This window comes from Mesoplodon densirostris, chromosome 4 (assembly GCF_025265405.1).
Source record: "Mesoplodon densirostris isolate mMesDen1 chromosome 4, mMesDen1 primary haplotype, whole genome shotgun sequence".
NCBI classification, from domain to species: Eukaryota; Metazoa; Chordata; class Mammalia; order Artiodactyla; family Ziphiidae; genus Mesoplodon; species Mesoplodon densirostris.
Window position 1 is genome coordinate 110431031 of NC_082664.1, and position 26478 is coordinate 110457508.

General features: G+C 40.0%; 1 protein-coding gene across 1 annotated transcript in view; it reads right to left on the reverse strand.

Moving 5' to 3' along the window:
• GABRG3 (gamma-aminobutyric acid type A receptor subunit gamma3) overlaps positions 1-10480 on the reverse strand; it is a 449483-nt gene extending 439003 nt beyond the window's left edge. Inside the window, exons 1-2 of the mRNA XM_060095102.1 lie at positions 10428-10480; positions 5211-5359 (exon numbers count right to left, since the gene is read on the reverse strand). Of these exons, the coding sequence (XP_059951085.1) occupies positions 5211-5359; positions 10428-10480 (202 nt within the window). The remainder of the gene's footprint in view (positions 1-5210; positions 5360-10427) is intronic.
• Positions 10481-26478: the final 15998 nt, after the last annotated feature.

The window sequence follows — 26478 nt, forward strand, 5'->3', positions numbered from 1 at the left end:
GTATGTAAGAGGGGCCCCCTGATTTTGAATGGACTTGCCTTGCATTTTCTATAAATAGTGCAGTGATCTAGCTAGAGTCAGAGAGATCTGGGTTGGAAGCCAAGCTTACCCACTTTCTACCCATTTTCACCCACTTTCTTCCAATTTTCCCCCTCAGAGGATGAATGTGGTGCTGAGTAATATTTCCAATGGCACCATGTATGGAAGGCACTTTGCTATGTTCTAGCACAAGATAAACAAAGGACCAATTGGACTAAACTTACCCAGAAGGGCAAAGAGCGAGTCTTATTTATCTTTGCTCTAAGGTCAAGCACAATGTCTGACAATTAATGAGGAAATTAGTAACATTTTCTCAATCTTCTCTTTCCATGTAAATGCAGAATTGCTGCACACTTTTCATACTGTGTAGACTTTTTATGTAATTATAATGGGAAAACTGTGGTGACAATTGAATTTATGAACCTTGTGCAATGGTAATTTAGATGTATTGCTCAGTGAATAAATACCTTAAAGCAAGAAGGAAGTTTAAGAGTAATTTGTTCCCCTCCTTCATCGTATGAAAGAGGCAACTGAGACACAGAAAGATGATAAGACTGCTCCAATACTGCACAGGACATGCATCTCTAAACCCTCTGCACACTACACCACAAGGATTTTGAACTTCTATGCCTACTGGGACCAGTGTAATTCTATGTCTTGATACAGATAAATTGGAGAATGAGCCTCAAACTTGGAAAAACAGAGGGACGGGGCAGCTGGGGTAGTGTGAGGGTTGGCAAGCTGCAGGGCTCTAAATGAAACTGAGCCCCGTGGAGAAGAGGAAACAAGCCATAGACTAGGTGCATCCTATGAAAAATGTGTCTGCAACAACCCCCATGTTATCTGACCATCACCATAAATAGGTATGCATTTCTCTCCTGGCCAAGAACACTACCCTTGTCTTGGTCTTTTTTAATCTATCAATTGTTAATCTATCAAAACAATTGGTAGAAAAACTAGATAGAAAATCAGCAAAGATATAGAAGAACTCAACAAAACTATCAAACAACAGGATCCAATTCATCCACTAACAGCAGAATACACATTCTTTTCAAGTATCCATGGAACACTCACCAAAACAAAACACATACTGGGCCATAAATTAAATAGTAACAAATTTAAAAGAATTTTGAACTCATATGGAGTATGTTCTCTGATCACAATGGAATCAAACTAGAAATTAGCAACAGATAACGGGAAGACTTTCAAACATTTGGAAACTAAAAACACACTTCTAAATAATCCATGAGGGGGCTTCCCCGGTGGCACAGTGGTTAAGGATCCACCTGCCAATGCAGGGGACATGGGTTCGAGCCCTGGTCCAGGAAGATCCTTTATGCCATGGAGCAACTAAGCCTGTGTGCCACAACCACTGAGCCTACACTCTAGAGCCCATGAACCACAAATACTGAGCCCGCATGCCACAACTACTAAAGCCCATGCACCTAGAGCCCATGCTCCTCAACAAGAGAAGCCACCATAGTAAGAAGCCCACGCACCGCAATGAAGAGTAGCCCCTGCTCACCTCAACTAGAGAAAACCCGCACGCGGCAATGAAGACCCAATGCAGCCAAAAAAAAAAAATGAATAAATTTTTTAAAATATAAATAAATAAATAATCCACGAGTTAAAGGGGGAAAAAATCTCAGGGGAAGTACAAAATACATTGAACTGAATGAAAATGAAAATACAAAATATCAAAATCTGTGAGATACAGCTAAAACAGTGCAGAGAGGGCAATTTAGAACATTAAATGCTTACATTAGAAAAGAATAGTCTCAAGTCGAGACTCTAAATGCTACCTCAAAAAAGAAGAGCAAAATAAACCCAAAGCAAACAGAAGAAAGTAAATAATAAAGATAAATAGCAAAATATAATAAAATTGAAAATAGAAAAGCAATACAGAAAAATAATGCAACAAAAAGTTGGTTCTTCAAAAAGGTCAATGGAACCAACCTCTAGCAAGATGACAAAGAAAAAAAGAATGGTGACACAAATTACCAGTATCAGAAATGAAGCAAGGAATATTATTATAGGCCCCACTGATATTAAAAGGTTTATAAAGGATTAGCAAATAGAATACAGCAATATATTAAAAGTTTTCAAAAAAGAGTATTATTAAACATGATAAGTAGGTGTGGTTTATCCTGGGGATGCAAAGCTGGTTCAGTATTTGAAAATCAACCAATGTAATTCACCATATTAGCTGTCTAAAAAAAAGAAAAAATCACATGATCATATCAACTGATCCAGAAAATATATTTGGCAAAGTTCAACACCCATTCATGACAAAAAAAAATATTCTCTCAGAAAACTAGAAATAGAGGGAAATTTCTCAACTTGGTGAAAATATATATAAAATATCTCTAGCTAACATTACACTTAATTGTGAAAGACTGAATGCTTTTCCTCTAAGATCTAGAACAAAGCAAGATGTCCACTCACACTACTATTATTCATGTAGCATTGGAAGTTCTAGCCAGTGCAACAAGGTAAGAAAAATAATAATAAAAGGTATACAGATGGGAAAGCAAGAAATAAAAGTCTCAATTGCAGGAGACCTGATGATGTACACAGAAAATCCCAAGGAACCTATCAAAAACAAACAAACAAAACTTCCTAAAACTACTGAGCTTGGCAAGTCAGAGGACGCAACATTAACTTACAAAAAATTAACCATATTTCTGTATACTAGCAATGAACACAGGGAGAAGGAAATTTTAATATACAGTACCATTTACAAGCACCATGAAATACTTGGGTGCAAATCTGACAAAATATATTCAGAACTTGTATTCTAAAAACTGTAAAACACTGAATGTAAGAAGATCTTTCATTTATTTAGATCTTCTTAAAGAAGATCTAAATAAATGAAAAGACATATCCTGTCTATGGATCAAAATACTCAACATAGTAAAGATGTCAGTTCTTCCCAAATTGATATAAAGATTTAACACAAGATTTTTTGTAGATACAGACAAGATAATTCTAGAATTCATATGAAAAATATGTATTATAAGAGCTAAAATAATTTTGAAAAATAAAGAGGTTGAGGACTTCCCTGGTGGCACTGTGGTTAAGAATCCACCTGCCGGGCTTCCCTGGTGGCGCAGTGGTTGGGAGTCTGCCTGCCGATGCAGGGGACACGGGTTCGTGCCCCTATCCCGGAAGATCCCACATGCCGCGGAGCGGCTGGGCCCGCGAGCCATGGCCGCGGAGCCTGTGTGTCCGGAGCCTGTGCTCCGCAACGGGAGAGGCCACAGCAGTGAGAGGCCCGCGTACAGCAAAAAAAAAAAAAAAAAAAAAAGAATCCACCTGCCAATGCAGGGACACGGTTTCGAGCCCTGGTCCAGGAAGATCCCACGTGCTGCGGAGCAACTAAGCCCATGAGCTACAACTACTGAGCCTGCACTCTAGAGCCCACGAGCCACAATTACTGAGCCTGCTGCAACCACTGAAGCCTGCATGCCTAGAGCCCGTGCTCCGCAACAAGAGAAGTCACCACATTGAGAAGCCCGCGCACCACAACAAAGAGTAGCCCCTGCTCACCGCAACTAGAGAAAGCCTGCACGTAGCAACGAAGACCCAACGCAGCCAAAAATAAATAAATAAATAAAAAATTTTTTAAAAACATAAAGAGGTTGAATTACTTCCACCCAATTCCAAGGCATATTATATAGCTGTAACAATTAAGACTGTGGGTACTGACACAGTGATAGACACATAGATAAATGGAAGAAAATAGAGATCCCAGAAACAACCCACAGAAGTTGAGCCAACTGACTTTCAACAAATGTGCAAACATAATTCAAAGAGGAAGGATAGTTTTTTCAACAAATGGTAATAAGGTAACCAGATATCCATGAGCAAAAGAAAAAGAAACTTAGCTCTAAACCTCACACCTTGATTTTTTATAACAATTAACTCAAAACTGATAATGAATTAAATGTAAAACCTAAAATTATAAAACTTTTACAAGAAAACAGGAGAAAATCTTCAGGAACTAGGGCTTCATGAAGAGTTCTTAGACATTACTCCAAAAGTATGTTCCATAAAACAGTTAAAAATCAGTAACTTGGACTTCCTCAATGTTAAAAACGTTTCCTCTTTGAAAGAACTTGTTAAAAGGATGAAAAGAAAAGCCACATGAGGGAAAAAATTTGAAAACTATATCTGGCCAAGGAATCATATGTAGACTACAGGAAGAACTCTTAACAAAGCAGTAGAAAAATAAATAAAACAAAATAACCCAATTTTTAAAGGGGCAACTAATATGAGGAGACATTTTGATGAAGAGGATATACTATTGGCAAATAAGCACATAAAGAAAATTTAATACCACTAACAATTAGGAAAATGTAGATTAAGACCACAAAGAGATATCAACCTATTGGAGCTAAAACAAAAAATAGTGACAATACCAATTGCTGGTGAAGATCTCTCACATAGTGATGGTGGGATAGAAAATGGTACAGAAACTTTGGAAAAGAGTTTGACGGTTTCTTAAAAAAAATTAAACCAACATTTATCATAGGACCTAGCAATCGTACTCCTGGGCATTTATCCCAGAGAATAAAATCTTATGTCCACGCAAATTACCTGCATACAAATGCACAGTCATTTATTTGTAATAGTCAAAACCTGGAAACAACCAAAATGTTCCTCAATAAACATTAATCAAACTTTTGTCTATCCATACCATGGAAGATTGCTTAGCAATAAGAAAAACAAACTATTGATACAGGCAACAACTTGAACGGATCCCAAAATCATTTTGCTGAGGGAAGAAAAGCCAATCTCAAAAGGTCACGTACTGAATGAGTGCACATATGCAACATTCTCAAAATGACAAAAATACGGAAATAGAGACCAAATTAGTGGCTGACGGGTTAGAAATTTTGGAGGAGGGATAGCAGGAGCGGAATATTCATTGTGATAAAACAGTTCTGCGTCTCAATTATAGTGGTCATTACACAGATCCACACATGACAAGATGATGTGGAGCCACGTACACACACTGTACCAATGTCAACTCCTGGTTTGATACCCACGAATTGTGTGACTCTGCACTACCTTTGTAACTTCCTGTGACTTTATAATTATTTAAAATAAAAACTTTAAAAATATATTACAGTATGTTTCCTACTGGAATAACAAACATCAACACTCACTTCCAATATCAGGTCTCAGCTTCTTATCATATTCTCTTAGCAACTTGTTGAGAATAAGAGTCACATCTGTATCTTGGGATTTTGGAGCCAAGACCCACTTTTGGTTTGATGAAGAATCTTCATATTCATCCTCTTCCACCTTTCTGGATCTGTAATTATGGCACAAAGTATGACATATAAGTTGTAGCAATGGCTCCAGGAAGTGTCAAGCTTTGGCTCACCCAAGCACCACTGAAATAGGTAGAAAGGCCCTAATACACTCATCTCAACCAATAGATTATCTCTAAAATTAAAAAAGTAAAACAAAACACAAATAAGAAAGAATCCAACAAGAATGACAGTACTATTAACATAGCATGATGTTTTCATTAAATGTCACAAAATAATTCCATGTCCATGTTAAACCATAGACATTATAATAACTCAATGCATGAAGGCCAACCAGCAGACAGTCAGCCTTCCTTGGATCAACCTTGAGAACCTCTGAAGGTCAAGGCACAAACATCTTGCCGTTTCCACTCCCCACTGCCAAGACCTCATTTTAGTTGAAGGTAAGAACAGCTTCTTCAGAATGCACTCACTGAAAACTGTTGAGTCTGACTCTGTGCTTCTCATGGAGACTAGCACCTTTGGTCTAGGCAGACACAGGGATACAAGGAGGTGGTATGCTTGGCCAGCACCCATGTGGGGTGCCAACGAACAGCGATATTGGTTGGTAAACATCCTCTGGTAATTTTACATGCCTCCTACCACACAAACTGATTCATCTCTTACAGAGCAGGCTAATACAGACATTAAAAATTAAAACCTTTCTAATATGTCTTTACCATTTGGCCCTTTAATAAATGTGTCCAAATGAACACTGAGCATATCTGAGTCTCTCCTGAGCAGGGCTGAGCCTGACAGGCGCCTCTCCTGGGTGATACATACTCACAGGAGTACTTGAATGGAGAGGTCTCAAAACAACAAGCTAGCTTCCTTAGTGAGTGAGGCCATCTCAGCAACACAGCCATCCAGGCCTGAAAAGAGCAGAGTCTTCTCTTCAAAGTAGCACTTCCAGGGGGCCTGCCATTTACTGGGGCAAAAAAGCTCATCACACAAACAAACAAGCAACCTTCTTCCTTTATGGCTTGTCAGTGGGTGCACCGTAATGACTTTCTTTCTTCACAAAGGAGAACAAAATATAGAATAGAAAATTGCATTGAGGTTTATTTGTCCTGAGTATGAGCTCATTTCTGTTTAGCTTCCCAGATGGGAGCCAAAATGGCAACAACATCTCAGGGCAGTTGTGTTCTGGGACGTGTGTCTTTAAGTTAGTTTTTAGAATGGTCTGAGTTATCTGTAATGAACATGAAATAAATGAAAAGAATAAACTTTTTAAAGTTTATTATCTCTACTTTGTTTAAAGCCTCAGAATCATATATATATACTTACATAATATAATATTATAACATGTAACTATAATATATAACATCTGTATAATCTTATGTATGTGTCATATGTACATGAGTCTTTTTATGAGTGTTAACTAGCCTTAACATAGATCAGAACAGTGCCAGTCTAGTCCTATATGAATATATACACTTACATGAAGTTTTGATAATAAGTATATGGCATATGTCTCAGAGATTGACATCTTTTAATTTTTTCCTTGGCTGATATTAAACTATAATTCTATTTCTTAACTGGAAGTTTAGAATAAATCATCCATAGGAACTATAAGTTGCCGTGGATTTTTTTCACACTGAATATTCACCATCAATAGGAACTTGTAAGATCTGGGACACATATTCAAGAACTTCATTTCATTATTTGTAAGCCTGATGTTTTACAAATAACACTACAGAATTTTAAATGCAGAATATTTTATTTTATCAAGAATATTGTCAGAAATATTAATTTTATCATCTTAAAAGAAAGTGGGTGGAAGCAGGTTCTGCAGGACATGGATTGCTGGGAGCCAACCATTGCCCACAGGACCTGGCAATTCAGTCCACAGCAAAAACACTTGGGAGACTATGGACAGAGGGACAGATCACCTGGGCAGGATCACATACAGCATCCTCAGGACTCCTTCCAACTCGCCCACAGTGCAGTCCTCTCCTCCTCTGCTGTCTGTCTCTTCCCCTCCCCTCCCCTCCCTCATCCCCAGAGACAGCTCACCAGCACAGACCAGACCATGCTCTCCATGCTCTGTATCTTCTCTTGCCCCAACACTCATATGTTCACAGAAGGAGCACACTAACTCTTCATCAGTTTTCTGTATACACAGCCTTAGTTTCTGAAAAATACTTTGAGCTATGTCAATAACAGGTATTATAATGAGACTAATTCTCCCTCTAGCAGTCAAGTGGTGATGAGAGGGTTTTCCTGAAATTGCGTAAGCTTCTTAGCTCAGTGTAGGTGAGGGAGGAGACAAAGAAAGGAACAGTTGCAGCATCCTCTCCTGCCCCTTCCCCTTCGGGAGGTAAAAATGGGACACTCGCGGCTCTGTGGCTGGGTTGGGGGGGACAGCGGGCAGCACACAGGCAGCGATGCTCTGGGCCGACACTGGGCTCCTCCCAATCTTGATGCCATGTCAGTTTGCTGCAGGACTTCAGAGAATGAAATCGAAGCTTCCCAGTGCTAGTGCCGGACCACCAGCCCAAAGGAAAATCCTCCCTTTGACGAAGACCCAATCTCAGGGACTCACCAGAATGTGAATAAAACAAAAGTGTTCTATTTTTCTAAATTCTAAGTGGGTTATATATAAGCTTCATCAGTGTTCTGTTATCAGGATTGTTGGGTCCTAAACACCATCATTACCTTTTTCTTAAAAACAACTTGGTGATGTACTGACAGCTCAGCCATCATATGGTATTTTCATGTCTTACACATTCTCTTCAACTACAAGGGCAGAGACAAAGTTGGATGCATCTATAAACATAAAAAGGAGCTCCTAAACCTCAGAAAGCAGTTAGCCATCCGCTTATGGTATCACCAAGGTCCAGGTGTGACTTAATGTGTTTTAATGTAGAATAAGCTCCTCCATAAGTGTCAGAATGGGTTATTTTCTCTCCACAGAGCCTCCAAGCCATCACCATGGAGCACAACTGTCAGAGCTTTCTCTAGGGCTCTTCAACACCAGGAAGGCATGCCAGAGTGCAAATGAGAACCCTCTCGAGTTAATAACAGTTTTGAAAGGTGATGCTGGACATCAGATTACTTCACATGTCTGTAAAACCCATTCAAAGAGCAAAGACACTTTCAAAGGAGAGGTATACAGCAATAAAATTAGTTTAAAACTTGGATTTTTTAAAACTGATATGCAACCTCTATTATCAAGGCCGTGGAATCAACCCAGACATAGAACATATTAAAGTTGTTACACCTGCCTTGGCAAAATGAAAGGATGAAGAATCCCCAGAGATTGTATGTGTTTGGGAATCCCTAGACACCTGAGCGCTTCAACTTAGACACCCAGATACCTTCCTACTAAGCACATAAAGTAATGAAGACAATAGCGGGTTTCCTTCTAACATGTATCTATAGATCTAAACAGCTGATTATCTAACCCTGAACTGCAGGTCACTGCATCCAGTCGGTGGCAGTAGGGAGGTCGATTAGATATAACCTCAGATCTGTATATGACCTGGGACCTCCACATTGTGCCTGGTGTTGTCTGCTTCTAAACAGAGATACATCCAGGCATGATCAACCTCAGAGAGCGCACTTCCATCTCCCTTCCCAGCTAGCTCCTTAGACAGGAAGAAACTTCAGTTGAAGGCCCAAGGAGTGTGCAGCCTGATTGGAAGAGCTGCCGTGAGTCTGCCTTCCCGAGCACACACAATCTGCCTTTCTCACTCTCAACTCTTAGCAAAGACCAGCAGTGTGCAGTGGGGAGGGCCAGGACTTTCTTCCTCAGGGTCTGTCAAAGGTAGGGAGAGAGAACTATGACCCATTCACATTTGCGTCTTGTAGGATTTGTTAATGTACCTTCCTAGTTCTTTGGTACTTCACAAATGTGAATGAACATGCAAGACCTCCAGGTATTGCCTGCTAACAACTGCAGGGCTTATAGCCCACAGGAAGGCTCTCTAGATTTCTAGCTCCCAGATCTAGGAAACGAAGATGGTGTCAGAACAAAAGTGTTTTGAGGGTAGGGATGCTCTGAGATTCTTGGGGTGGTGAGTGGGATGGGAGGAAGGGAGCTGCTCTAATTTGTAAAGCACAGGGCAGTCTTCAAGTTCTGGGCTAAAGATCTAGCCCGAGACAGAATTAAAGGAACCAAACCCAGAATCTCCAGTTATATTCACAGCAACAGTGCTTAACCCCTCTGGTCCCACTGTCTTTCCACACTCATGAGCCATCTTCATCTCTTCCTGGAGCATTTCTAAGCTCCCATTAGGTGGTTGGTGTCCTGGGAGGAAGGTTGGGGTATCTACGGTGGGTAATTTCTTACAGTTACTAGGTAGAAAACATCAATTTCAACATGCTTGCTTTATAGGGGTAGGTTTGTGCATGCTCCCGTGTGTGAAAAGTGGCTCATGTAGAAGGGGTGCATATGTGTACTGTGCGTGTGCTCGCAGGACCTGGGAAGGAAATCCTTTCTGAGAAGCAGGGCTCTCAGCTGTCCACCTTGCCCCAGTCCTCCTCCACCTGCCTCCAGCCCGGCTGCTCCTCACAAAGACCGGTTTAAACTGGGCAGGTAGGAAACCGTAACTCCTGGGTCCTGGGAAATTTCAGTGATGGAAATGATACAGAATGTTGCTGTGTGTGCTGTGTGTGCTGTGTGTGCTGTGTGTGCTGTGTGTCTGTGTCTGTGTCTGTGTCTGTGTGTGCGCGCGCGCGCACACAGCGCTGAAACACTTGGGGGAGGGGTAGGAGGTAGACACAGGCTTTCCCCTATGATGTTGGTTTTCAAAACCTCTTAAAACCACCAGATCCTAAAAGCTTCAGGAGAAGAGCCCATTAATCTCAGAGTCCCCATGTTTCAGGCAGCAGAGAAGGCTGCAGTCGCCCAGCCCGGAGAGACAGATGGCCATGTCCGGGGTAGATGGGACAGGTAGGGTCCCGGCCGACTTCCCGTCTCCTCCCCGCGGCCCTAGCAGGATATGCCGCAGCCCAGACGACGGATGGCGGGGCGCGCCGGCGACTCGGGGCCGGGGGACAGCGCCCCCCGCCGCCCTCCCTCCAGTCTCGGAGCCTCCGGAGATGCGGAGCCCGGGCGCCACTTACCGTGCGTGCAAGCCCGATAACAGGCAGAGGAGCAACAGCAGCTTCGGGGCCATGGTGCCGCGGAACGTGGGGCTCAGCGTCCGAGGCCTCGGGCCGAGCGCGGCTTCCTCCGGGGCGCGGGCCTCGCCTCCGCCGGTTCTCCGCGCCCTCGCTGCCTCCGATGTCGCCTACCGTAGCGCGACTCGGGCGCCGGGCCGCCGCGGTGGGACAGGTGCGGGCTCTGGCGGCCGGCCGCGCCCCCGACGGCCGGCGGGTCTGCGCGCGGCTCCGCCTGGCTCACGCGGGACACCCGGTCCCCGCGGCGCACAGCCCCCGCCCGCGCACCGGCGCCGGGTCCGTGCAGCCAGCAGGCGGGAGCAGGTGGGCGCCGGCGGTCCCTGGCCCAGAAGACCCGCGGCCCGCAGCAGCCCAACCCGCCCTGAGGCGCGAGCCGCGCCGCGCGCCGCTGCCAGAGCGGTGGGCTCTGCGCGCGCTGTGCGGCCGCCGTGCACTCCGGGGTGGGGGCGGGGAGGCGGCCGCTACGGGCGACTCCGAGGAGGCCCCGGCTGGGTGGAGTTCCCCCAATTACACGTTTGACAATGCGCGAGGCGAAGAAAGCTAGGTTTGAAAGGACCCGTAGTTTGAGCCAGGAAGGGGGCGGGGCCCGGCGGGGGCGGGGGCGGGGAGGCTCGGGGATCCCGCCGGGAGCCTGATGGGGGGCCCCGGGATAGGCACCCGGTAGTCCGAAAAGAGCCCTCGAGCTCGACGGGATGCCCTCCTCCCCGCAATTCAACACTATGTAGCGGTTCTCCGTGCTCCCTGACCTCCCAGAGCGTCCCTACCTAGGCGCCCTGGCGAAGGAGCGAGACGGTCTGCTGAGAAACCCTTCCTTCGCACACGTCGTGCTAAATCGACTGAACCCCTTCCGCACACTGCTGAGATTCTGCGAGGAAAAGTGGCATGCTGGGGAGTATTTGGAAAAAAGCACCCCCGATGTGTACCTTTCGCACACAGAGAGACTAATACATACCAATAAACAGCAGTGGTGAAAAAGGGTGTTGAAGGTAGGAGACAAAGATCCCTACCTAGATAAAAGAGCAAAAGACGTTTCATGTGGTTTAACTATGAAGCGCACTTCATTCAATAGCTTTTCAAAAACTCACAGACTGAAAATTGCATTTATGTTTTCATTAGTAATAATCATTAAGAATGTTAGTCTTTCACCATATAAGAATTACAGTGTCAGAGTACCTTAGAATATATCCACTAAGAAGTTGTCTTTTTTTTTTTTTTTTTTTTTTGCGGTACACGGGCCTCTCACTGCTGTGGCCTCTCCCACTGCGGAGCACAGGCTCCGGACGCACAAGCCCAGCCGCCATGGCTCACGGGCCCAGCCGCTCCGCGGCACGTGGTATCTTCCCGGAGCGAGGCACGAACCGGCGTCCCCTGCATCGGCAAGCGGACTCTCAACCACTGCGCCACCAGGGAAGCCCAGAAGTTGTCTTTTATATTGGAGAAAAAAAGATAGTTCTTAGAAAGTATTTTTTTATTTTGAACTACTATTCATAGAATTATAAACTTGTGATGTTTCTTTAATATATTGTTCACAGGATATATGCAAGGGTAAGTTGAAAATTGCCTGGTGTTTCCCTCTTATTTCTGGGTTCAACAACATGAACGTCGTCATGAAGTAGAGTGAAGTTGTTAGTGATGAGGATATATATATATATATATATATATATATATATATATATATATATATATATATACACACACACATTAACAGTGGAGCTGTGGCCTTCTTTGCATTGCCATCTTCCTGTCTCTATCTGTGTCTGTGTCGCCTTGAGCTTGCTCCAGCTCATCCCTTCCCAGGACTCCTTCTGACATCCTCCCCTGCCTTCCACATCTCTCTCACTCAGGTCCTGACACTAAGAAGACTTCCAACATTCCTACATTCTGCCATTTTCAACACCTTTAACACTTCTCCCAGCTTCAGGGGAGTATGAGCCTTTATCATACTCTGTCCTAATCTTTCATTTTCTCTATCCCACACTGCAATTGAGCACTTTAAAAATCAGTTAGATGGGGACTTCCCTGGTGGTGCAGTGGTTAAGAATACGCCTGCCAATGCAGGGGACACCGGTTCCAAGCCCTGGTCGGGGAAGATCCCACATGCTGTGGAGCAACTAAGCCTGTGTGCCACAACTACTGAGCCCACATGCCACAACTACTGAAGCCCGCACACCTAGAACCCATGCTCTGCAAAAGAGAAGCCACCGCAATGAGAAGCCCGTGCACTGCAACAAAGAGTGGCCCCCACTCACTGCAACTAGAGAAAGCCCATGCACAGCAATGAAGACCCAATGCAGCCAAAAATAAATAAATAAATTTATTTTTTTTAAAATCAGTTAGATGATGACTTATCATTCGTTAATTGCATATGGAAATATGTCAAGTCTCCACATACTTCTTATGTGCGCTGCAAGAAAACTGCATGTAAAAAGAAACAATTCATCTATGCCTCAATTTTAAACACAGTAATAGGAACTTGGGTAAAATAACAGACATTGATAACATAATAGGGGCCCAGGGCTAATGTGAAAGTTTTATATAAATGAACTAATTTTAACTCTCACAATACTATTCTCATTTCAAAGATGGAGAAAACACACAGAGAAGTTAAGTCATTTCCCTAAGATCACACAGCTAGGAGGTTGAGGACTGGGAGTTAACACCCAGGTAGCAGGCTCCAGCATCTCTTAATCACTATGCCATACTACTTCTCAGATGAATAGGAGCTCAGTAAACATTTGTTGTTTGGTTCTTTGAGCAAAGTTTCAGATTCCTTGCTGTATTCTCTATTATTTGAGCATGCGTACAAATGCTTACAGGTTGTTTGTCATAGAACAGACTGATACGTGAATGTTTTTGCAAAATATCAGTATAGTGAGACGTGTCCAATGAAGTTTTTACAACACAAACAGTGGGAAAGAAAATGTGATGCTCTTTTTACATCCCTTTGTTGTTTAGTCTTTTCCTTTCTTGCATATTTTCAATCTGTTGTTATCATGAATGAGTGTAGCATGATCTCTTCTGGTACTTGGCCCCATTTATTAGACTTAGTGGGTCAACTTGATAGAATTGAACATTTTACCATAGAAAGCCCCCCTTCCCATGGTGCTGCCTGGAACAAGATTTTTTTTTTTTTTTATTTTAAGCTAAATGAGTTGAGGAAAGGCAAATTCAAAGCAAGCTTTCTGGGCAGAAGTGTGAAAGCAAAATTCAAGGTCAAGAATCTAGAATCTTCAAAAGAAAAGCTTTCTGGCTTATTTTCCTGCCTGGCCCAGCTTGACCGAGGGAGGGTGCGGGGAGCAAATAGAGAGGGAGGAGCAAATAGGGAGGGAGGGAAGCGGGGGGGGGGGGGGAGAAATGCTTTACGGAGCATGCGCAGTGCTCACTCTCCTTTTTTTTTTTTTTTTTTTTTTTTTTTTTTTTTTGCCTCTGTCCTCTCCATCTTCAGCAGTAGAGAACCTGACAGTTATGTTCCACTTGGCGCCCGGCATTTGCATTCCATTCCCCAAGTTCTCAGGAAAGGGTAAATAAAAAGTAACCTAAGAAAGAGGTAAGGGTTGGAGCACATGCACTTATGTGAATATCAAGCATCCTCTAGCTATGCTTGCTGTTTGTTTCGAGTGCTGGCATCTGATTCAGACTCAACGTTTCCCGGGAAGACCTGGGCTGGCCGCTGCGTCTGGTAGGAGGAGGGAGGGAGCCCGAGAGGGCGGTGAGACTGACTGCCTGGGCTAGGGATCCTCTTGCGGCTTCTTCAAGAAATACCTCTCAGAATTCCTTGCCTGGCCTCACTTCACCTCCTACAGGCGCGAAGGAACTAGCGAGCTGTGGTGCTGAATAAAACCGAACTGCTGCATCAGCTGATCTTATTCTTTATTGCTTCTGGGTTTTCTGTTTGAATAAAATCTCTTCCACTCTCAAAACTTTACTTCTGAATTGTATGTTTTGTGGTTAAAAAAAAACTTTCTCTTCTCAACTTTTAAATAATGTTATTATCAAGGGATAATACACATACAACAAAATGCACTCATCTTAAAAGTATGGCTCAGTGAATTTTTACGTACGTATATACCACATGTATAAGAATAGCATGTGTCTATTGTCCAGATTAAGATAGAGAACATTTTTCCGGTGCCCCCTCCCGGGCGCTGAGCTAGCTTCACTGCCACCACCGACCCTGGTAACCACTATTCCATGTTCCATCGCAACAGACTGGTTTTGCCTGCTCTTGAATCTCACATAGACTCGTGTACTGTGTTCTATGTAACCTCTGGCTCTCATCCTACAAAATGTGTTCCGGATGCATCCATGTTGCTGCAGGTAGCAGGCATCCATTACTGCTTATTCTGTGCATGGTATTTCACTGTGGTATTCAGTATAGCACACAATATTTAGCTGACATGAACATATTCGTACATGTCTTTTGGTGGGCATATGTGCTGATTTCTCTTAGTTATCTGACTAAAAAAATTTTTTAGATCACAGGGAAGGTGTATGTTTAGTGATCATAAACATTACTAAAGAGATTTCCAAAGTAGCTGTATCCATTACCACCTATTGGCTCTGTATGAGCTCCATACATAGCCGTGAAATGTGGCCTTGTCGTTCTTCTTGATTATAACCATTCTGATATTTCATTCTGGTTTTAATTTCATTGAGCTCCTTTCAACGTCTTGCCAGCCATTAAAATATCTTCTTTTACGAAGTATCATTCAAGTCTCTTCCCCATTTTTAAACTAGGCTGTTTGTCTTCTTTTTGTTTATAGAAGCTTCTTGTATTCTTGATATGAGTCCTTTAATGTGTGTGATGAATAGTTTCTCTCAGTTGATGGTTTGCCTTTACTTTCTGCAAATAGTGTCTTTTATTACCATTATTGCTTTGCATCCTATTTAACAAATCATTGCCTACCCAGAGGTTATAAAAATAGTCTACTATGTTTTCTTCTAAAAGCTTGAATAAGAAAGCTCCTTTTAGGTCTAGGTTTCATTTCTAATTAATTTTAGTGTGTGATTTTATTTATGAGTCAATGTTTATTTACTTCCATACTGATATACCCAATTTCTCTAGCATGATTTTTTTTAAACACCATCTTTTTACCACTCAACTTGTATAAATCAGGTGACCATATATGAATGCATTTTTTTCTGAGCTCTGTTCTCTTGATCTATTTGTCTAAACTTGCATCATTACCATGTTTTTTTTTATTTCTATAGCTTTAAAATTGTTCTGAATATCTATTTCTTAGTACTCTGAATTTATTCTTTTGGCTGTTCTAGGCTCTTTGCATTTCCATATAAGTCAGCTTGTAAAGTTTCCCCAATCTTCGAAAACTACTTAATATGAAATATTCACAAGTTTAAAAAGAAATGTATAAGAATAATACAAAAATTTCCATATAGTATAATCTACAGTCCAGAGTCTAATTTTGTTAATTGCTCCAATTACATCTTTAATAGCTCCCCCACATAGTCCAAGATCCTATTCAGATGACACAATTATTGTCAGTTATTGTGCCCTTTTAGTGTGCCTTTAATCTAAAGCAGTTCCTTGGCTTTTCATGGTCTTTCATAATATCGTGACAATATCCGTAGCGGCAAGTGATTTTGTAGAATGCAGCTCAGTTTGAGTCTATCTGCTGTTTCCTCCTGTTCAGATTCAGGTTATGTATTTTTGGCAGAGATACGATGTAAGTAATGTTGCTTTTCTCAGAGCATCACATCGGGGGCACATAATGCTGGTTTGTCCTACTATGGGTCATGTTGATCCCTTGGTTAAGTTGGTATCTGCCAGCCTTCTCCCCTGTGAAGTTGCTTTTTTTCATTTTATATTGTTAAATATTCTTAGAGGGAACTCTTTAAGAATATTTAACCATTTTAGTTTTAGCTTTCATTGGTGATTCTTGCCTGCTGGTTGTAAAATGGAGATTTGCTAACTCGATTGTTTCTTCTGCATTTATGAGTTGGTATTATATTGTGAGGAAGCACTTTCCCTCTTCCTCTCTTACTATTTTTAGTATGGACTCATGACTTTTTGTCTTACTTAATACATTTTAGTCCATTACTGTTCTTACTTACTGTTATTCTCAAGTTATCCAAGATTTAGATGGTAGGGGTCTCTTCAAGCTGACACCTGACTCCTTTTAGCATATCTCCAATGTATTTTTTTATTTTTATTTTTTTTTCGGTACGCGGACCTCTCACTGTTGTGGCCTCTCCCGTTGCGGAGCACAGGCTCCGGACGCGCAGGCTCAGCAGCCATGGCTCACGGGCCCAGCCGCTCCGCAGCATGTGGGATCTTCCCGGACCGGGACACGAACCTGTGTCCCCTGCATTGGCAGGCGGACTCTCAACCACTGAGCCACCAGGGAAGCCCATCTCCAATGTATTTTTGAGCACGTCCTTACTTTCTTGCACAAGAAGATTTTCCAGGCTCACTCATAATTTCCTTTTCTCAGCCCTTGAATCCATACTTTCTCCCTGGTTCTTTTAATTAAAAATAATATTTAGAAAACATGATCTAACTGTATTAAAATATCATTGCTTTGAACTGAGGTGAGAAATGGTATCTCAACATAGTTCTAATTTGCGTTTTTCCTGTTATGAGTAATATTGAACATTTTAAAATATTTATGGCCATTTTATATTTTAGCAAGTTATCTTTTCATGCCCTTTGCACATTTTTCTATAAGATTTCTTCATATCTTGTCTTCAAATTTTGAGAATTTATATTTTCCCATGGTATATGTTGCAAATAGTTTCTTCCCACTTGTCATTTTTCATTTGATTTGCTTGTATTTTTTGCATCATGCAAATTTAAAAAATTTTTCTGTAGTAAAATTTATCAGTATTTTATTGCATCTCAATTTAAATACATAGTTGTAAACCTTCCCCCTACACTCAAGTTATAAAAGAATTCACTCATGATTTATTCTGATCATTTTTTACATTTATATCTCTAATCCATTTGGAGTACATTCTTATGTATTATGTGAGGCATGATGCTATTTTGACATTTTCCAGATGGTTATCCAGATCTACCCACACTACTTATTCAAAAGCTCCACTTTGCCATACTGGTTTAAATACTTTATCATATACTAAATTTCTATATGTACTTAGATCTGGTTTTGAATTTTCATTTAATTCTAGTGACTGCTTTACTACTAATATGTATCACCATTTTAATTATAAACACTTTGTACTCTGTGTTAATATCTGTTTGGGCCAGTGTTAGCTCCTAGTTTTCTTGGTCAGTATTTTCAAGTATTCTCACATATTAATTTTTCCAGATTAACATTACTCTCAACTTGTGTAGCCTCAGAAAAAAAACTATTTTCATATTTTATTGGAGTTCTATTACATGGATAAATTAACTTAAGGAGAATCGACATCTTTATGATGTTCAGTTGTCCTTTACAATAACAAGAAATATTTTTTCTGTTTGTTCATGAGTACTTCATATAAGGTTTTCATATTTCTTGTTAAGTTTATTTGTAAGAACTTTATCTCTTTATTTCTTTAGTAAATGGTGTTTTCTCTTCCACAGTGTCCTCTAATTGGTTATTATTCATGCATATAAACGTTTGTTATTTTAATATTATTTTTATATCCTGCTTGCTTTATGAATTCCCTTGATGCTTGAGTTAATTGATCATTGATTTTCTAGTGTTTTCCAGTTAAGTATGATGATAAAGAATAGGGGAGGGCTTCCTTGGTGGCACAGTGGTTAAGAATCCACCTGCCAAAACAGGGGACATGGGTTCGAGCCCTGGTCCAGGAAGATCCCACATGCCGCAAAGCAACTAAGCCCATGCACCACAGCTACTGAGCCTGTGTGCTGCAACTACTGAAGCCCGTGCACCCTACAGCCCGTGCTCCACAACAAGAGAAGCCACCACAATGAGAGGCCTGCACACCCCAGTGAAGAGTAGCCCCCGCTCCCTGTAACGAGGGAAAGCTTGTGCGCAGCAACGAAGACCCAATGCAGCCAAAGATTAGCTAATTAATTAATTAATTAATTAAAGAATAGAGGAAGTAGTGGAGAAAATTTCTTATTTACTTACCTTGTGTTTTCTTTTGGTTTATTTCATTGTTCTACTTCTAGATTTTTGAGTGGGAATTTAATTCTTTTTTTGCTTTTTTTCATCTGTATTGATATGTGTTTAAGAATATGAATTTTCGGGGCTTCCCTGGTGGCACAGTGGTTGAGAGTCCGCCTGCCGATGCAGGGGACGCGGGTTCGTGCCCCGGTCCGGGAAGATCCCACATGCCGCAGAGCGGCTGGGCCCGTGAGCCATGGCCGCTGAGCCTGCGCGTGCGGAGCCTGTGCTCCGTGGCGCGAGAGGCCACAGCAGTGAGAGGCCCGCGTACCGCAAAAAAAAAAAAAAAAAAAGAATATGAATTTTCTTCTGATGTGCCTTAAATGTATCCCATAGAATTTTATGTGTAATTTTAAATTACCCTTGATTTCTAGAAATTTTGACAATTTCTGCATCTCCCTTCTTCCTTGTGTTAATTAATAGAAGAATTTTTAAATTTCCAATTAGAAGGGACTTTTCCAAATTTTGGTTTTTAATTTCTAGTTTTATCATCAGAGTGTTATTTATGAACCTTCTACTTTATAAATATACTAATATTTCTTAATATCACTAAGTAACTTAATATGTGATTAATTTTGTGGCTGGTCCCAGTGTATTTGAGAAGAAAGTCTATTATCAGTTATGAGCATGTAATGTCAAAATACATCATAAGACCTACACCATTATGATTTTTAGTTTTTTTTTAATCTTTGCTTACTTTTTGCTCTCTTGCCTTATTTTGTCCTAATATTAAAGTTTTTAATGTGTATGCATTTATATCAGTCTCCTTTCATCTTCTGTAATTTCTACTTTGCATGGGTTATGGTCACAATTTTTGGTGTATTTCTAGGTATTCTAACTGTTGTATCTTTGCTTTTCATTGTGGTTTGTCATGTTTAATCTTTTTATGCCTGAATGTTACCATACTCAATGTCAGGATTTCAAAGTCTGCTTTCTTCTAGTTTTCATTTGCCTGGTATATCTTTGCTGATAACTTTATATGTAGCCTTTTTGGATCACTGGCTTTTGTGTGTGTGTTTTCTGTATCATAGAGTTTAGTTCTGCTTTATGAATGTATTTGAAAATATTTTCCTTTTGATAGAAGAGGTAAGTTCTTTACCTTTACAATAAGACTTACTTTGGTACCAGGTCTCAACTTTCTCTGTATAGTGTGTCTGCTTTGCTCTTTTTAGATTTCATTTCTGGAGTACAAGGAGTTTTGTGTTTTTGTTCTGATGCTTGTAATACTTTTTCTTGTCTAACCTTTCAACAGTTTGGCTGTTTTGAATGCCCTACTCTGACTTTTACCTACTATCTCTACAGCAGTCAATGGACTAGATTCATTTTCCCCTTTCTCTCTCCTTCTTCCTCTCATCAGTGCAATTCTCTTTGCTCTGTCATGGTATTTAACATTTGTGCACTATAGTTCTACCCTCGTTCCCACCCTTTTCATTTTAGATCCACAAGTAAATATATTGAATGGTCACCATTAGTTCTTATAATGAAGGCTCCTTAAGGCTTGCCAGGATTAAGTTATAAAATCTTTACTCCATCAAAATGTATAATGTAGCATATAAGAATATGTTAACTCCAATCAGGCAGCTGCTTTCTGGTATATCCCATGCTATAATTGTCCAGGAATTCATGTTTATCTTTAATTTTCTTCCCACATATTAGGCAATTTTTAAATTGTTTTGTGTGCTCAGTGTGAGTTGGGAATTATCAACATGGTTGCAACATTTTTGCTCTCATTTCAATCTTTTATATCAGAACTTCCTTCTAGGATCTTCTTCCACTTCCTAGAATTTCTTTTAGTGAGGATCATTTGGCACCCAAATCTCAGATTTTTATTAACCTAAAAACGTCTCTGGTGAATTTTCTTTCTTAAAATATAGTCCTGCATATAGAATTCAATTTGAAAGTTATTTTCTCTTAACTGTCATTATCCTCTGGTCTCTCATATGTTGTGGAGAAGGTATCAATTTAACTTTCATTTGGTTTTCTTCCCTCTGGATTTTTTTTTTTGAAAATCATTGTAATTTTTAAATTAAACTTAAAAAATTATATAATTGTAGATTCACATGAACTTGTAAAAATGATACAAAGAAATCCCATGTAACATTTACTAAGTTTCCTCCAAAGGTAACAGCTTAAAAAACTATGGTACAAATCAAAGACAACACAAACAGATGGAGTGGTATTCCATGTTCTTGGATTAGAAGAACCAATATTGTGAAAATGACTGTACTACCCAAAGCAATCCACAGATTCAGTGCAATCCCTATCAAATTACCAATGGCATTTTTCACAGAATTAGAACAAAAAATTTTACAATTGTGTGGAAACACAAAAGATCCTGAATAGCCAAAATAATCTTGAGAAAGAAAAATGGAGCTGCAGGAATCAGGCTCCCTGACTTCAGACTATACTATGAAGCTACAGTAATCAAGACAGTATGGTACTGGCACAAAAACAGAATTATAGGTCAATGGAACAGGATAGAAAGCCCAGAGATAAACCCATGCACATATGGTCAACTAATCTATGATCAAGGAGGCAAAAATATATAATGGAGAAAAGACAGCCTCTTCAAACAGAGGTGCTGGGAAAACTGGACAGCTACATGTAAAAGAATGAAATTAGAACACTCCCTAATACCATACACAAAAATAAAATCAAAATAGATTAAAGATCTAAATGTAAGGCCAGACACTATAGAAGTCTAGAAAGAACACTCTTTGAAATACATTGCAGCAATATCTTTTTTGACCCACCTTGTAGAGTAATGAAAATACAAAAAAATAAAAAATAAACAAATGGGACCAAGTGAAACTTAAAAGTTTTGCACAACAAAGGAAACCATAAAGAAGACAAAAAGGCAACCCTCAGAATGGGAGAAAATATTTGCAGATGAAGCAACTGACAAGGCATTAATCTCCAAAATATACAAACAGCTCATGCAGCTCAATGACAAGAAAACAAACAACCCAATCAAAAAATGGGCTGAAGACCTAAATAGACATTTCTCCAAAGAAGACATAGAGATGGCCAAAAAACACATGAAAAGATGCTCAACATCACTAATTATTAGAGAAATGCAAATCAAAAATACGATGAGGTATCACCTCACATCTGTCACAATGGCCATCATCAAAAAATCTACAAAAAATAAATGCTGGAGAGGGTGGGGAGAAAAGGAACCCCCCCTACACTGTTGGTGGGAATGTAAATTGGTACAGCCACTATGGAGAACAGTATGGAGGTTCCTTAAAAAACTAAAAATAGGGCTTCCCTGGTGGTGCAGTGGTTGAGAGTCTGCCTGCCGATGCAGGGGACGTGGGTTCGTGCCCCGGTCCGGGAAGATCCCACATGCCGCAGAGCAGCTGGGCCTGTGAGCCATGGCCACTGAGTCTGCGCGTCCAGAGCCTGTGCTCCGCAACAGGAGAGGCCACAACAGTGAGAGGCCCATGTACTGCAAAAAACAAACAAACAAACAAAAACTAATAATAGAACTACCATATGACCCAGCAATCCCACTCCTGGGCATAAACCCAGAGAAAAATCATAATTCAGAAATATCAATGCACCCCAACAGGAAGACAACCATTTGAAAACCAGGAAGAGGGCCCTCACCAGACACTGCATCTGCCAGCACCTTGACCTTGGACCTGCCATTCTCCAGAATTTTGTGAAATAAATGTTTATTGTTTTAACCACCCACTCTATGGTAATTTGTTATAGCAGCCTTCAAAGACTCAGCTATGACACCAGCTAGGTGACAATGTTGCAGCAAAAATAGAAATGAGACTTTTCTGATAAACAAGGAAAATACGAAAACAATAAACAGGCTGGGGAAACAGCATAAACAGGCCGGAAAGAGTTAAACAATCTTAGTTATTCCTTAGCAGTTACTATGAACAAACACTTGTAGCTAGACTTGTCCTTCACAAGTCTAACCTCTAACACTCTGACTCGGTTTGAATTACATCCTGCACCTGGTGTTTATACCCCCTACATTCCCTTGTAGCAAATCACCCCTTGTAGCATTCTGCATTTCAGAAAGAAGGTTGTGGGCCAATAACCCAGAGAAAAATGGACCCTATTACTGAGCTGCCTGATGCCAGCTGTGACTGCTTTGAAATAATTCAGGAATAATAAAAATGCAAGACCTTCACTACTTTGATCCTTATCACCTACCCCAGACTGTGAACCCCACCTGTAAGTCTTCTCCTATTTCCCCAGGGAGGGGTGTGTACAGTTCTTGAGGTGCTAGCCTGCTGTGTTCCCTCTTTGCCTGGCAAAGAATAAAGCTACTCTTTTTCTTTTTCCTCCAAAACTCTGTCTCCGTATTTCTATTCAGCATTAGTGCACAGAGAGCCAAGATTTTGGCATCAACAATACCTAGAAAGATTTTGGTTCTATTCTCCTTGACCTTAGATTCTGCTCATCTAGAGGTCTCAGTTCCAAAGGGAGGAATGCTTCTACCTGGGGTCATGACAAGGATTCCATTGCAAACAGAGATAAGACTGGCAACCAGCCATTTGGGACTCAGGCCTCTGAATCAACAAGCCAGGAAAGAGACTGACTGTGCTGGCTGGGTGATTAACCCTAATGACCATGGGGAAATTGGACTGATGCTCCACAAGAGACGTTAGGAAGAGTATGCCTAAAATACAGGAGGTCTCAAAAGGAATCTTTTAGTATTTTCATGTCCTGTAATTAAAGCCAATGGAAAACTTCAACAACGCAGTTCAGCAGAAACCCCCCAGGAATGAGTCTGGGTCGGCCTCTCAGGCAAAACACCATGACTAATTGAAATGCTTGATGAGGGTAAAGTGAATATGAAATAATTAGTGGAAGGAAGTATTTGTAAATACCAGCTACAACCATATGGCCAGTTTCAAAAATGAGGAGTCTAACAGTTATGAATATTTCTTCTTTATTTTGGTGTGAATATGTTTTTGTGTGTATACAAATATTGTTGTTTTCTTTCCTCTATTATCCCCTTATCTAATATAAAGGATGTTAATAATAGTTAATTTTATATCTCATTATTTAAGTTATAAGATATCAAAACATGAGTGTACAGCACCAAAAGACTTTGTGCTCTCTTCTGGCGGAAGTGTTAGCACGTTTTGGGTTGTAGTTAGGTTAGTTGTATCATTTTAAGCAGAAATATAACTTTGTTACTGTCTTTATTTGGAGATTAAATATGATTTAAGAGATGTGTATGGGTGCCAAGTTGACAAGGGGAAGACTGTGGTGGCATTTTGATTTGTCAACTTGGTTAAGCTACTGTCCCCAATTATTCAATCAAATATAAATCTAGGTGCTGTTGTGAAGGAATTTATAGATGTAATTAGAATCCCTAATCAGTTGACTTTAAGTTTAGGACATTTTCCTCAGTGGGCCTGACCTAATCAGATGTAAAGCCTCAAAAACTGGCTTGAGACTTTCTGGAGAGAGACAGAGAGACATATGGAGAAAGAGAAAAGATTTCCACCTGTGGGCAAACATCTTTGGCCTGTGTCCCTGTAGTTCCAGACTGCTCCCAACAGTCCCTTCGTAATGGCCTGCCCTGTAGACTTTGAACTTGCCTGGCCAGCTCCCATAGTGTATGAGCAATACGTATGTATGTCTATCACATATATCTATATATTTACAGATCTATATCTATATCTCCTACTTGTTTGCTTCTCTGCTTTACTGCTGAAGAATATAAAATCATTAACTATTAAACATTTGGAGGTACAGAGGTATACTGTTAGTTTCAGTAGCAAGTTAAAGGGTCACAAAAATATTCAAACTACTTTCTCTCACAGACAATGCTCAGGAAGTCAGAAGAAGAGTGGTTTTGAATGACTACATTTACATTGCCTTTGCCCTTGTCATGCCCAGATACTTCAGTTAGAATACTTTTTTTTTTTTTATGGTCCTTCATTGCATTTTTTCAAAGCATGCAATTTTATTTATGTATTTCTGAACTTTTAATTTTTTTCTAATAGAGCATGTTCTTATTAGTTATCTATTTTATACATATTATTGAATATATGTCCATCCCAATCTCCCAATTCATTCCAATTTAGAATACTTCTGCTAAGAAACTCCCCCCCATACAATCACGCTCCATTGGCTCAGTCCTGTAAGCAAAAACAATAGGTGAGAAAAGTGGAAATTTCTTTTCCCCTGTCTTATTTACCTTGTGAAGATTTTAGGATGTTTGAGATTTGGCATGGTATACATTTCTAGTAAAGCATGGAACTTCCAGAAAGATCTTACAACTAAAAATTAACCATTTTAAAATGTCAAGTATTCCCAAGGCCAAGACAAGGTCAGTAGCTGTATGCAACGAAAGGGTAAAGCCAAGCTCTTCTTAAAAAGTCCCCATAGCACAGCTTTTGTCATGTGGTTTAATAAAAAAAGTAAAAATTCTGACGTAATCTATGTTTTTAAAATGGCTTAAAATAGGGATGAGGCATAGTGGAATTTAAAATAAATTCATTTGAAAATAAAGTGCATGTTTTCTGAAATGCCCCAGTTTAAACTGGTCTGAAAAAGGTGCTGCAGAGTCAAAGGTCACAGGATGAGGTAGGTTTCACTCTGGAGATGACTGAAGCAGAGGGAGCGGGAAATATGGGGAATTGTATAGTGGATTCCCAGCCAAAGGCAGAATGAACACAAGCCTTAATTTGCTCAAGTCAGTTTTGATTTATGTCTGTTTTCCTGGTGTAATTATCAGTCTTGAGTCCTCTTAAAAGTGTCCTGGTTTAAACAATAAATTCCTAATTTAATTCCATTAGGTTTTGAGAACATACTTTATATGATTTTAATCTCTTTTAGTGTATTTAGACTTGTTTTATGATACAGAAAATGCTGTGTCCTGGAGAAAAGTACAGGTACACTTGTAAAGAAGGTGTATATATTCTGCCATTGCTGAGAGAGTGTTCTATTAATGTCAGCTAAGTTAAGTTGGTTGATAGTGCTGTTTTTGTCTTCTGGCTCCTTGCTGATTTTCTGTCCAATTGTCCTATCAATTATTGAGAGTGGAGAATTGATGTTTTCAACTATTATTGTTGAAATGTATATTTCACCTTACAATTCTGTCAGTTTTTGCTTCATATGTTTTGGGACTCTGTTGTTAGGTGCGTATCTGCTTTGAATTGTTATATATTCCTGATGAATTGACTGTTTCATTGCTATAAAATGTCCCTTTTGTCTCTAGTAATCTTTTTATATTAAAGTTATTTTTCTGATATTGGTATAATCTTTCCAGCAGTCTTTTGGTTACTGTATGCATGCATGGTGTGTCTTTATCATCTTTTTACTTTCAACCTATTTGTGTCTTTGAATCTGAAATCTGTCTCTTATTGACAGCATATAGTGGGATCTTTTTTTAAAATTTAGTCTGATAATCTCTACCTTTTGATTGGAATACCAAATACATTTTTAAACATAATTAACATAATTATTGATATGATTGAATTACATCTCCTGTTTTGCTTTTTGTTTTCTTGTATCCTCTTTGTTACTGTGTTTCTCCTTTTCTGCCTTCTTTGGTTGTTAGATATTTTCTAGTGCACCATTTTAATTCCTTTGATGGATTATTTACTCTTTTTTTTCTTTTACTTATTTTCCTAGTGGTTGCTCTGGAGAGTATTGTTCTTACCTTAAAACAATATAGTTCATATTATTACTAATTTAGTTTCAATAGTATACAGAAATTTTGTTCCAATACAGGGCCCTGTCATCCCCTCATTGTGATATTATTATCCTACAAATTACTGCTTATAAAGTCAACAATACAGCTTTATAATTATTATTTCAAATAACTACCTTTTAAAATAAGTTAAGAGAAGAAAGAGTAAAAACTATATTTATATTTCCTATTATATTTACCTATGTAATTACTTTTACTGGTT